The sequence below is a fragment of the Harmonia axyridis genome, chromosome 1 (genome assembly GCF_914767665.1).
Source record: "Harmonia axyridis chromosome 1, icHarAxyr1.1, whole genome shotgun sequence".
Classification (NCBI taxonomy): Eukaryota; Metazoa; Arthropoda; class Insecta; order Coleoptera; family Coccinellidae; genus Harmonia; species Harmonia axyridis.
This window is the reverse complement of record NC_059501.1, coordinates 23232427-23246557: the sequence shown is the minus strand read 5'-3', so window position 1 is coordinate 23246557 and position 14131 is coordinate 23232427. Positions and strand designations below refer to the sequence as shown.

At 30.6% G+C, this 14131-nt stretch overlaps 3 protein-coding genes and 1 long non-coding RNA gene across 5 annotated transcripts; 3 read left to right on the top strand and 1 right to left on the bottom strand.

The window, feature by feature from the left end:
• The first annotated feature begins 26 nt into the window (after nucleotides 1-26).
• On the top strand, nucleotides 27-7231 carry LOC123670788 (protein salvador homolog 1). Its single transcript, XM_045604339.1, has 8 exons — nucleotides 27-286; nucleotides 367-577; nucleotides 627-750; nucleotides 1047-1278; nucleotides 2685-2865; nucleotides 3850-4031; nucleotides 4110-4242; nucleotides 7045-7231. Exons 1-8 carry the CDS (start codon nucleotides 193-195, stop codon nucleotides 7106-7108), a joined length of 1221 nt encoding a protein of 406 aa, XP_045460295.1. The 5' UTR covers nucleotides 27-192; the 3' UTR covers nucleotides 7109-7231.
• Nucleotides 7232-7658: 427 nt separating this feature from the next.
• On the bottom strand, nucleotides 7659-9916 carry LOC123670789 (putative nuclease HARBI1). 2 transcript variants are annotated; one of them, XM_045604341.1, is made up of 3 exons: nucleotides 9643-9916; nucleotides 8929-9242; nucleotides 7659-8865 (listed from the first exon to the last, which is right to left on the bottom strand). In XM_045604341.1, exons 1-3 carry the CDS (start codon nucleotides 9849-9851, stop codon nucleotides 8402-8404), a joined length of 987 nt encoding a protein of 328 aa, XP_045460297.1. In that variant the 5' UTR covers nucleotides 9852-9916; the 3' UTR covers nucleotides 7659-8401. The 2 variants fall into 2 exon arrangements, with proteins under 2 accessions (XP_045460297.1, XP_045460296.1); XM_045604340.1 differs by having other exon boundaries at nucleotides 7659-9242.
• Nucleotides 9917-10357: 441 nt separating this feature from the next.
• On the top strand, nucleotides 10358-10644 carry LOC123688548. Its single transcript, XR_006750054.1, has 2 exons — nucleotides 10358-10446; nucleotides 10507-10644. It is a non-coding gene; the product is annotated as an uncharacterized LOC123688548 (long non-coding RNA).
• Nucleotides 10645-11803: 1159 nt separating this feature from the next.
• On the top strand, nucleotides 11804-13414 carry LOC123688801 (serine/threonine-protein kinase rio2). Its single transcript, XM_045627466.1, has one exon. It carries the CDS (start codon nucleotides 11939-11941, stop codon nucleotides 13310-13312), a length of 1374 nt encoding a protein of 457 aa, XP_045483422.1. The 5' UTR covers nucleotides 11804-11938; the 3' UTR covers nucleotides 13313-13414.
• The last annotated feature ends 717 nt before the right edge of the window (nucleotides 13415-14131 follow it).

Here is a 14131-nt window from a genome sequence, read left to right as displayed (position 1 = left end):
TTGACAGGTCATTGGAATGCCTTATTAGGGAAAAAGTTTATATCGCTTTTAATTGTTAGAATCAAATTATAGTTTTGCTAATGAACGTTACACTGAATTTTTTTCTAAATCTAGTTTCTCTATCACATACTACAGCTCTTTGACGACACGGTAGTCGGTGATATATCTAAGACAACCGTATATGTTGTAAAAATGTTATCGCGGAAGAACAAAGACTTGAAAACTATAAAAGAAGGGGTGGTTGGCAAATATGTTAAGAAAGATACACCTCCTCCTGACATGCAAAGTATGCATTAAAAGATTCAAACCCTTCCAATTGCACAATCTTCTCTGTAGTATATAATATTACCAGATGCTTTGTTTTAGTTATTAATGTTTGGACTACAGAACCAAAAAAACGAATTTCAACTCAAGGTAGATCGTCATTGACCTTACAGTCAACAAGTTCTAGTCAACCTGGACAAACCAATACTATTCAAAAGTTTGGTAATCAAAAGACTACTGTTAGTGAAGTAGGACTTGGTGCACATGAAGGAAAATATACACCAAGCGCTTCAGTTCCTGATTTAGCTACACGGTAATATTATTCCTTGATGTTTCTCACATGAAATTGATTATTGTTTCAGTTTTGCCAATCTTTCCATGAGTAATCCAAATGCCAACATTTCATCTGTAGCATTTAGACCAAGTTTACCCCAGCCTATTTATATGAATCAACCTAATACATCTCACTATGACAATACCTCGGAGGTGGGTTTAGTGTGTTCAATATTTTATTCATAATATTTGTTATTATTTCCCACTTTTAAGTACATAGTAATTCATGCGAATACAACAATAGAAGCTCCTTAAAACATGAAAATCTCAATATATCTATATTGTGTTTTACTGATTTTCAAAGATATAATAATACATTTTTTATTATTCTCGATATACCTATTTTGTAGGAATAGAGTAACTGTTGTCACTTCCCTATGTGGGAATGCTGAACTAGTACTCCTGAAAATGGTGTTTATTTAATCCATTTTATTTATTTTATGTTTCAGAATAATGCGAATTATGTTGATATTGATCAGATTTATCCATTGCCAGTTGAGGAAATTGGAGATTCTAGTTATAACAGATCCCAGTCCCCAATATATCAAAACACTACAGATCCCCAAAATATAAATAGCAACCCAATTTATAGTAATACGAATTTGGAAAGATATAGAAGTTCTTATGATCAATACTTATCACATCTTCAACGCAATGATACTAATAATGGGAATAGTCAAGGTGATGTATTTTTCAAAAGAGTATTCCACTGAATTTTTTGTTACTTTCCCGAAACAATATATTTTGATGTTTGTTTGAATCAATTTTGTAATTGTCATTCGATATAATAGGTAGATTAAAATAAATTTTGTCTTAACGATAAAGGTAAAATGATAATTTTTCATGTTCTAAACAGAGTAAGTCTTGGGTTAGCTTTATTTAAGCTGGACAATTATATTTATTCAATATTCCCCAATGCTAAGATTAACAATAATTTTTTATTAAAAGCTCTGTTTAATAATTTTCAAATAGCAATTAGTAACTTTACTTGGAGATTTTTTACTAGAATAATAAGCACAAATCTGTTTACAATAAAGAAAATAGAGGTATCAACAAGTAAGGTGAATAGCACAAATTCTATTTAAAACTATTTACCTTCCAAATTTGCAGAAGTAATCAGTTTCTTGCTCAGGGGGCAATTGTGGTTAATTTAGTTATCAAGTACGAGTCCACAAGAAACATGAAATATTTTATATCGTAGAAATGCTTGAAATGAAATGTAAAAATTTTATAGAAATTGTTGCATTCTTATTTAAACTGGTTTTGCTCATAGTATTTTAGATTTTAACTTTGCTAAATACATTCTTACTTATTCAATGATACACACAGAAAGCAATTAAAATAAGTTCATGTCACACTACCAAGATGACATATTTTCTCCTTAAAATAAAAAAATTAGGTTTTGGCAGTCTTTAATTCTCTTTCAATTTCATCTTGAATACTGACGCATGTTTTTGATTTTAGGTCTACTTGACGGCTAGTAGATTTGATATATAAATTCCAAGATCTTAAACTCACTTTTGCATGGTTTGAGTGTAGTGTGCTGAATGAATTGGGGCATTTCAGTTTATGATGAATGTTATTTGTATAGATGTCTTTAAAGTTCTCAAAGTTTACTTTATCTTCCTGTTTTAAGGTAAGACTCTAGTTTATAGAATAGAAACCAGTTTAGGTGAGAATGATACAAGCATATGAATATTTTGAACAAGAAGCATTACTATTGAGATAGGACCAAATAATATTCATAATAATAGTTCATGATGTTATAATTGGCTTTAGTATTTGTTGCTGTTAATCTCTGTTCAAAGCACTTCATGCACTAGCGGTGTGCAGAATTGATTGAAATTAAAAATTATGGTGTTTGCCATTACAGTTTTCAAAACAAGAACAACATTATTTATTTTGTTGAATGAAAGGAAGTGGTTTCCTTGTTATGTTAATTTTTCTAATATAATCATTATTTACTTATTCAGTATTCAGTTAACATTTACAAATGATGTCTACTGTGTAACTTTTGACTCTTTAGCAACTAATACAGTGAAACCTGCTATTGGATTGGTGTTCATACTTTTCACAATATATTTTAGGACAAACAGAAGAACTTCCTTTACCCCCTGGGTGGTCAGTTGACTATACTTTGAGAGGAAAAAAGTATTATATAGATCATAATACTAAAACAACACATTGGTCTCATCCATTGGAGAGAGAAGGTTTACCTACGGGATGGCAGTGCATACAGTCCCCACAATGTGGCGTTTACTATGTGAAGTAAGTCAGAGAACAGTGTCAACAAAACATTATGTTGATTTAAATTAATTAATAATTTATTTCACATCACAAACACCAATGAGCCAACTCTTATTTCAGTTATAGGGGCAAAATACTGAAATCACAAATAATCCTCTAAACCATCTATATCAACATATTCTGTTTGTAAATTCCTTTTTAATGTTCTGAAAAAAAAACTATGAAAACAAAAACTCCAAAAGATCCTAATAATAACGTTATCTTTGTTCAAAGATCAAAGCCTGACATATAATATTTAACTTTGATATTTCTGAAAAATATTTTTATTCTTCTCTATTATTTTCCGAGTGGTCCCCTGAGCTGCCTTTTAGCTACGCCCCTGGTGGCTATACATGTCATACAGGGTGTCCCGAAACTGGAGCCAAATTGAAACAGAACATTTCCCTTGAAAAATAAATAGAACTATCCTAATATTTCTTCTCTTAAATGTCGTTTGTTGCAGAAATAGATGGTGTTAAATATGAAAAATCAAATGTAATTTTTATACATCACATTCGCGGGTCCAACATTTTTCATTTAAATTTGAAATTATGTTTGTGTTCAATAGGTGCTTTATTTTGTAAAAATCACATTTTAATTTGCCACCAGTGGCGTACAAGAAGGGCAGGCTCCCTTTTTTATGCCACTGGTAAAATCAGAAAAATTATGCATTTTTCGCATTTTCTATTTTTGAGTAATTTTGTTTGAATCCAGATAAATGAACTTTTTCCAAGATTATTGCGCTTTTATGATTAAAAACATACTAGTAATGAAAAATTTGTTAGGCAGAAATTAATTTTACAATCCCTATTACTAGTCCAAATCTTATTTATTTCAAAGTGAATCTTCTGTTCAAAATGGCACCATAGTTCCAGGGCACCCTGTATAATGAAGTTAAATTGCCATATTAGATAAGCCTAGCAAAAATTATATTGTAAGAAAATTTATTGAACTGAATTTTTTTAGCCATATAACTAGACAGGTTCAATACGAACATCCATGCTTGGTACCATGTTTGAGCTACCATCCTGAAATGAGATATGCTCATCTTCCACAGCACACTAGTTATCAACCACATAGTGTTTTAGTTCCTGCAAACAGATATCTTTTGGAGGAAGTCCCCCATTGGCTAGATGTTTATTTCAAAGGTATTATTATTTTAATACGAACTGTTCAACAAAATAGTGATCATATTTGTAATTTAATTGTTTTTTTCTTGATTATAGCAAGGCCAGATTTGGATCATAAGCTGAAGTGGGACATGTTTCGTCTAACTGAGCTAGAATGTTATAATGGAATGCTCACAAGACTTTTCATGCAAGAGATGGAAAATATAGTTATGAAATATGAATGCTACAGGTAAACACTATTTATTAATACTTTATTTGATATTCGTTGAGGTAGCATTTCAATTGAATATTATTGATTTGATTCTGTTCTTCATATGAGATAATGATTACTGGTTATACCAATTGTCCCCAAACATATAGGCTGAAATATTAAGATTAAAATTCTAATTAACCATATTGTACAAGTAATAACATTATCATTTTGTTTATTTCTGCTAATTTACTATCTACATCATTAACACCCAGTTGCAGGAACGTTCATTAAAATTTAATGTCGCCATTAAAATTTGAATCCTCTAGGTCTAGTAGGAGGAGTCTATTGGCTACCTGCACCGTTTAATGGAGGATTAAAATTTATGATGCGAAAAAATTTCAACTAATGTGTTAGTGTGGAATTGTTGACAGATGAATAAGCTTTGATTATGACTAAGATGCATAGAATACCTGGTGTGTCTACTTATACCTGTAAAACTTTCAGACAAAACGGGAGATTTTTCGGATTTATACCTACTTGATTTCGAGGGAACGCGGGCTTTTCAGATGGCGCATACATCGTTTTCATTTGACATTTCTCTCAATTCTCGACTCTTGCGAACCAAGGGCGTAGATCTTTTTTTTCTTGGGGAGGGATAATCAAAAAAAAATTTTTGACGACAACTTTTATTCATATCTGTAATGTTAGAAAAAGAAGTTTGATAATGAAGTTTGAACCAAATTACTCGAAATAATTTTTGTTGTTACTAATTCGGTTGTTCTCACCTTGTTCTCAAATAAGAGTTACGAAGGAAGATGAGAAATTACTTGGATAATTTTGAGAAAAAAAAGTTTCATGAATATGAGCCCACAAAGGCTTTGCTTTCAATATACAGGTTGTTTCTAGTGTGTCGTACAGTTTATCGAATACTTATTAATCTTCGCTACAGATTAGGTAAATAAATACCAAAACTTATAATTAATGCATTCATTAGAACTTACTAGCTGGATCTTAAAAATTATTTGGATTTTCCTGAGGATTACTAGAGATTTTTCTCGAAATCGATAGCAGATACGACAAAACTATAACAAACCAAAAAGTGTAGTACTGGACCAGAGTTTTTTTTCTACATTTTTCTAAACTAACAGCCATTCACAAAAATATAGATTTGGAGGAAGGAAGCAGGCATCCTTCCAGAAAATATATCACCCTGTAGATTTGCATTCAAAATTAGCATATCACATAGTGAAAACTTTAAACTGAAATATCTATGGCCAATTCATATTAAATATCTTGTGAAGGGAAGGTTATACGAGAAAATAACTTGAACTTCAACACATGTATCACAAAACAAAATGTTTGGGGACTCATGTTATAGGACTTTTTTTCTTAAAATGATCCGGAAATCTGTCATTTTCATTTGTATCCCCAATTTAGGAGCACCGTGTAATTACCCCCAGTATCCCCTTATTTCTACGCTCATGTCGTGAACTTTGAGTATAGAACAATAATATTTTATATTCTATGGTCTGTCATTATATTCCATTCATTTGAGTAAAACTTTCGATATGAACTGAATTGTAATTTATTGTGAATGTTTGCAGTGTCTAAAATCAGTATTTCCTTTTTAAACGGCACCAGGCAGATGCGGGAATTCGAAAAATTTTAAAGAGCGCCACCTTACAGCACTCTGGTGAAGCAGACCACCAAAGCAACAGGTGGGTCTCTCAAAAAGTCTGAAACAAAATCGAATCAGTAAACACACCAGGTATTCTATGCATCTTAATTATGACATATGTAACCATTAAATACTCGCACAGTATTGGTGGCGCCATCTCTTACAAAAAACGGGAAAGACTTATTCACACACCTGATATATTCATGATGAACAAAGAAACAAATTCAATAAGCCATTGAGGTGATGTATCTTTATACGTTAAGTAGGGAGGATATAATGCCTTATACACATGTTTTTATTCAATCGGAAATGAACTAAAAATAAAAACTCCAATAAGTGTGGTACTATGCCTTCTATTCCTTCGCTCTTAAAAAGTCCTATATTCCACAGTATATTGTTGTCTTGTAAAATTATCTCCCGAAAAGTTGTGATTTACGCGATTCGTATATTTGAAAAATCTGGAATTCATAAGAAATTTCACACTTACATCACAATCTGACCCAACCTCACAAATTTTATTAATATCGGAGTAGTAGAACAAGTGTTATGAAAATTTCATGTTTGCATATTTTATAACAACTGAATTAAGTATGGGATAATTTATAGCTGTAGTATAAAAAATGGCCTTCTATCATTTCTTATACTATGCTATAGTCCATACTGAATACCCATTCCAGAGTCAGATAAGTTTTGTAGAAGTTTAGGCTGACAGAAATATTCCAAACCAAAGTTGGTCAGGATGTCTGAACTGCATTTTGAGAGTGGAAATTTCGAAATCAAAGACAAGAAATTTTTTTGTTTCAAAAAGTGATAACAATGTTTCTCCTATCTCATAAATTCGAAAGTAATATCGAAATACTTGTTGGGTCAATCCAAATTTCCTCTGTTTAATAGGTATTAATGCTTGTGGAGATATATGTTACGTATGAAAACCATAAAAAATATAATAAACGAATAACTCCTCCATTATTTCGAGATAATAGAAAAATTATCCTGGATTGTGTTGATCATTGGAAAGTCTAGAGTAGTAAGAGAATTGTACAGGTTGAACTATGTCAGTGAGAATGTGATATCTTTTTAATTCAGTATTAAATTGAATGAAATAAGAAATTAATTTATAAAATTTCAAATTTTTATAGAACAATATTTTTTTATTTCAGATCTGCTTTATTAGTGGCTATGCAAAAATTTGTTGGAAATTCTTCTAATGTAAATAAACCTTGAATTGCAATCTAAAATAATATTTAAAAAAGTGCCTTCACATTGTTTTCAGTCTTTATGAGCAGTAATGAGAATCCCTATTAAGATATATAAATGTATATTTAAATAAATATATTTCGAATTGAACCTGGATTATTCATCATCATTATTATTTTAGTATAGACCTGAGTTTTGGAAGTACTGCTACTTTTGTGAAATATCAGTATCTTAAATATATTTAAAAAAATTACACGAAAGGGATTCTTGATAAAATTTCCATATATCTTAAAAATGAATATGATTTGAGAATCTACTAGAACTGACATAATACTAATCACGATTTTGAAATTTTACATATTGAAAATAAAAATGATGACTCACCTACAGTGACTTAATAAACCACAGTGGCGACAAGCATGGTCTCGTTTTTGATTGGCTGAGCCTAAATATGGCGGCTTTTTGTTTACATTCTTCATTTATCTGATTTTTGGGATTTATTCAAAATGTAAGGCTCATTTTATTTAGTCACTGTAGTATTCTTCAGTTAAATAAATTTGTTCTATATACAATCAAATACTATCAGGCCCAATAATTTTGATGTATGTCTGTTCAGTTAAGTCAATTGTATTATTGATAGCGTTTTCAACTGTGCGGATTAATTCGAATTTTTATAGAGCTAAATCACATAATTAGCTCGAATTTATTCGAACTGGTGTAGCCAGTCGAATACGCAATAAGTGTTATGTCCCCATTCGCCATTTTTAGGCTCAATTTGACGAATTGTCGCCACTATGTTTATAACCTTACCTACTTAGAAATAAACAAATATAATAAAATGGGAATATGCTTAATAACCAACGTTAACAATTAACCTCTTCAAAGGTTTTCTAAAAAATTATTACTTTATTCCCTCAGTCTTTTGTTGTTAACATATACCTATCTCTATAATATGTATATATGAAATTTGTCCATCACTTAGTAATTCGAAATATAAGAAATCTGGACAAGTTACTATATACTACAACAATTGTTATTTACATAATAAAGCAGTGGAAATTAGAATAAAGCTTTTTGTTCTTAGTCACGATTTGATGACACAAAAATGCAATTGGTTGATTATTTCGAATAAGTTATGGCGGCAAATAATCCATCCAATTGTGGCATTTTGAAATCAACGTATTGTCGGATATCATGACTATGAACAGTAAGCTTAACATGTATTTAATATCAATTAAATGGATTACCACCAAGTAACAACCAAGTCAGTCAAATAAAACCTATGATATATACTTTCATTTAAACCTGACTGTATCATATCTACAGTAATGATTCGTAATATTCTATTATATTATTTCTTGTACCATTTTCTAAGTTATTGTCTATTTCCCTATGTGTGTCATTAACATGATGGTTTTGTTCTGAATCATCCTGGAAGTGCTCATCCCCTGACATAATGGCAATATTATGAAGTACGGCACAAGCCACAATAATAGCTTGTACTCTTGATGGATGTAATATAATTTTTTTTGACAACACTGGAAATCTATTTTTCCAAGCACCATATGTTCTTTCAACCACATTTCTTGTCTTTTGTAGTGACTCATTGTAAATAATTTCTGCTGGGTTGCAGGGATTATGGAGTGGAGTTAACAAATATTTAGTGTTTTTATATCCTCTATCTCCTATTATCATATTGTTAGGGAATTCTTTGTTCTCTAGACGATGCTTAATTCTTGAATTATTGAATATCGTTTGTTTTTTACTGGAACCAGGCCATCTAGCTACAATATCCATTATTTTAAAATCATGGTCTACAATCATTTGAATATTCATAGAAAAGTTACCATGCCTATCTTTATAACATTCAGCATACTCTCCACCTGGAGATTTTATATTTACATGAGTACAGCCTATAATTCCTATTACCCTTGGGAATTTGGCGATATTATAAAATCCGTGAGTAAGGGACTGCAAATTTGATGGGAATTTAACGAATTTTGGCCTTAATTTCGCAATTGCAACAGAAACATTCAAAACAATTCTCGACACAGATGCTTTGCTGACACCGCTCATATCTCCAATAGCTCCCAAAAAACATCCAGTTGCATAATAATTCAGTGTAAGTAGCAATCTATTTTCTGGGGAAATAGCAGAGTTCCTGGAATGGGAATAATGACATAAATTCTGTTATTAATATAACAACCAATGTTATGAAATAAAAAGATGAGGTGTAATGAAACATTCTATATTTGCACTATTCATTTTGAAACACGAATACCCATCAACTAAATAATCAACAATATACAATAAAAGGAATTAGGAGAAGTGACCTGGAGAAAATATATATATTTTTTAAACTAGAGTCGATCAGAATTTGTTGACTAAGGATTCGTATTCTATACCTCAACAACTGGAAAATTTCACTTCATTCAGAAAGTTATGGAAATTCTACATAATTACCAAATATTGTTTTGCTGAAAGTGACACAGTCAGATTTGATACATTCAAATGAAAGGAATTTTCATTTTTAAATTATGTATTTAAAAATGGGTGCTTACCAATTAGTTGTTGGTTTTATGTCGTCTTCTATTAAAGAAAGCACATAATTAAATGCTAACTTTGATAATCGAAATCTAGACCTAAATTGTTCATCATCATATTCAACAAGATGATTAATTCGAGGTCTAATTTCACGATGTTTTTTTAAACGTGATATATTTCCAAGGAAATCATCAAATTCATCATCTAAAAAATCAAAAAGATCCATATTTTCAAAAAAAGTTCTTACATAAAAAAAAAAAAATAGTTCAACAAATCATAACAATAAATCAAAACAAACAAAGTTTGTTTTTATTACTCATAGACCTAATAGAGAGTTATTGCAACGCACAAATAAGCGATCTTTTATTAAAGGATCCTGTAATAAAGGATCCTCTATCGTGGACGTTAAAAGTGAACTATTGCAAGGTGCTTTTAACGAAAGTCAGTAAAGTGACAGATCTTTAAATTTGACATATTTATATTTTGTCACCTTTATTTTGTATTCTGATAAATAAAATAATTCATTTGGTAAAAGTTCAAAATCGAAAATGAAAGAACAAATAGCGTTAGCAATTTTAGCTGGGACCATTATTGAGGAATTGATTTTTCATAATAGATACAGTTGGTGTAGAAAATATATCAAAACCAATTCAAACAAATCGACTAGTTGACTTGGAAAATTTTTACTACAAGTCTCGCAATCATTATCGAAGTTTATTTTTATAACTGCAAACTTCATTGTGGAAAATCATGGACACTTCTAAGATAATTTGAATGCACATAAGTGGCTTTATAGAAATAGTTATCAGCTCTAGTTATAGGTAAGCTATTAGCTTAATTGAAATTAAATTATTTATTATATTACCTTAATTCGTTTTTAGTCTACCAATTCGTCATATGGGAGGAGCTGTACCAAACTACTGGGGTTTTATCGATGGAACTATTAGAGAAACTTGTTGACAAAGTATCATCACTATGTAAAATATCAGTCTACTTTATGTACTTGTTTGAATGGAAGTCAATCAGGTATTTCTTTTCATGTAAAACCACCAGTATTGGAAGATTATTTTGTTCAACAGAATTATGTTATGTATTTTTGTACCTTTTCCTACAATAATTTTAAAAAAGTGTACTTAACGTATAATTTTATAATAACATTACTGATAATTAATTAGGTTCTGCATTGTGATTTGCTTTTTTTATGCTATGTTGATCCGATATATAAAAAAGTACTTAGGTAACAAGTTTATTATTTTTCTTTCAAAACAATCCCATTGGTGTTTCTATATTACAGAATAAATTACTTATATTCAATATAAAAAAATAATATTCAGTATGCAGTAGCATTCTGTAACAATACTACATTATACATATAGGTAAATTCTTATTTCTAATAAAATTCAGGATTTATCAGTATTATTTTTAATTCTTTTAGTAGGATCAAATTAAATATGATGTTTTGTTGAGAATCGTATAAGTTCTTGAAAAATTCGTTATTGAGAGCACATTTTTTCCTCGAATGAAATGGTTCCCACAGATGCCGAAAATCAAGAAATAAAATGCAAATTTCTCAAAAAGTTTACTTTGTTTACCTAAACAGCTACCAATATTTTAGGTTAGTTCTTGCTGCATAACGACGGCAAATATTCGGCATAAACAGATATCTGTCAAAATAAAGGATCCTTAAATAAAAGTTGGTCGCCTGTATTTAAATAAAGTAAGGGACGCCTGTATTTTAGATTTAGCAATCCTTAATATCTGACTCAGTGCGCATGCGTACATGTCAAAATAAGAGATCCTGTAATAAAAGATCGCTTATTTGTGCGTTGCAATAACTCTCTAATATCCATGGATATTAGGTCTATGTTATTACTCTATGAGTAAAACCTAACCTATTTTCAAAATCATAGAACATGGAATATTATTCTTTATTTTAAGTGAACTCAAAAAGGACAATGTGGTCTCTCCATAGACTTAATAAAATAAAATTATTAATTATCAATGGGTCTCTCATAACCCAAGAAGAAATTTGGATTATTTGCTGGATAAAATGCCACCTATATTTCGCAGCTTCCTGAACGGTAGTTGGAATCGCCTCTGATATAGAAATCGAAGTGAAAAAAAACATCAGAATTTTTTTATTATTCTATGCTTTCTATTTAATACTTGATCTATGATGATTGTTGTCATATTCAGAATTATGAGGTTAAAAATATTTCATCGTGTGTTAACAATACTGTACTAATTCGTATTTCGAGTGAAGTGATACCTTTTATTGATAGTAGTGTTGTTGAATATTTGTTATTTATCAAAATGGGAAAATTGAACGCCGCGTTATTACGTTATTTAACGTATGAAGACATTGCAATTTTAGAGGGAGTTGAATTGGGTATGAGAAACCATGAATTAGTTTCAGCCTCATTAGCTGCTTCTTTAGCTAAACTGCAATGTGGAGGAACTCATAAGATTCTGAAAGAATTATGCAAACACCGATTATTGGCTTATGAGAGAGGAAAGAAATTTGATGGCTATCGTCTTACCAACGACGGATATGATTATTTAGCACTCCATAAATTAACAAAAAAGAATGTTATTGCCTCATTCGGTAATCAAATTGGTGTGGGTAAGGAGAGTAATATTTACCTTGTAGCAAATGAAGAAGGAGATGAATTTTGCTTAAAACTGCACAGACTAGGGAGAGTGTGCTTTCGAAAGGTAACTGAAAAGAGAGATTATCATAAGCATGCTAAATCGCTCTCATGGTTGTATCTATCGAAACTATCAGCAACTAAAGAATTTGCATATATGAAGGCTTTATTTGATGAAGGTTTTCCAGTGCCAAGACCTATCTCATTTAATAGACATTGTGTTGTTATGGAGCTAGTTCAAGGAACACTATTGAATAACATCTTGGAATTGAAAAATGTTGAGCATGTTTATGAACAGTTGATAGAAATCATTATGCGATTTGCTAGCTCTGGTTTAATACATGGAGATTTTAATGAATTCAATATAATGATTACAGAAGAAGAAAATGCAGTTATCATAGATTTTCCCCAAATGCTGTCTACTTCTCACCCTGATGCTGAAATGTATTTCAATAGAGATGTAAACTGCATCATAACTTTCTTCAAGAGGAGGTTTGGTTATGAAAGTGAAATTTACCCTAAATTCAGTGATATAGACCGTACAGGTTCTCTTGATGCTAAAGTACACTGCACCGGATTCACTCGTGAAATGGCCAAGCAATTTGATATTGAAACAGGAATAGAAAAAGAAGAATCAAGTGATGACGAATTTGATGATAAAAATATTGATGAAAAGCTGTCAAATATTCATTCGGAACAATTTAAAGAACAGAAAATATGTGAAGAATTTGAAAAAATTGATTTTAAATCTGAATCTATATCCCACTTCTATGATGAGAAGGAAAAAGATGTATTATCTTCACATGGAGCTATTTCTTCAGATTACACTGAATCTGAATCAGAAACTTGTTCTGATAATAATTCTGTGACCTCAGATGTGAAGGCTCGTAGGGCTAAAATAAAAAAACAATTGAGAAGAAAGCAGAAAAAAGAAGCACAAAGGCAATGTTATGCTAAAGGAGAAGCCAGTGCTGTCAGAAGAACCAGGAAACAGAATATCAACCATATAAAAGACAGTACAAAATTCTGGAATATGTAAAAAAATATTTTTTTGTGAATGAATTGAATAGTTATGAATTGATATATGATAGATATTTAACTATAATTATTTTCCTACCAATAAAATTTGTTAAGTTTGTAATGCGTTATTTTTCTTACCTTTTTGATAGTTATATACAGAATGGGCTTTTGAAAACGAAACAGGCAAGGTAACAGACGGAATGAACTCACCTCAAAAAATGCTTGGACACGTAAATTTTTTATTCAAAAGGGATAACTTTTCATATCAAATTCTCATCCATATTGTTTAAGCTCTTTGTTTACAAACCCAACCCCTAAATTTCGAAAAAAATAGATGGGGTAAGTGATACCTCAGTATCATTTGATCCATTGGTTTTTGAAATATTCATATTTTAATTTTGAACAACATTGGTTTTCCTGCCAAGCATGCTGTGTAATCAATCGAATGTACATATTATTAATTTATTCTGTAGATCCATAACATTAAGACATCAAAATACTGTTTCTCTCATCAACAATAATATTTTATTTTAGAAACAGTACAAGAAAATAATTTCAAAAAACATATTTCGAAAACTTTCGATGAAAAAACAACGTAGATAATTGTTGAAACACTGAAAATAGTAGGTTATCAGGGAATTGAATAAATCTTAAATTACATGTTCAAACGGTCTTCCTCCCTCCCCATACACAGAGATTCTGCTTCAATCTAGTCCTAACGTTTTCTAGCATTATTGGCGTTATTTTTCTACATTCTTCTAAATTCGTCGCCTCAACTCTTCCAATAATCCTGGCTGTGTACCGTAGATTTTGCTCTTCAGATGAAAAAAATTAAGCG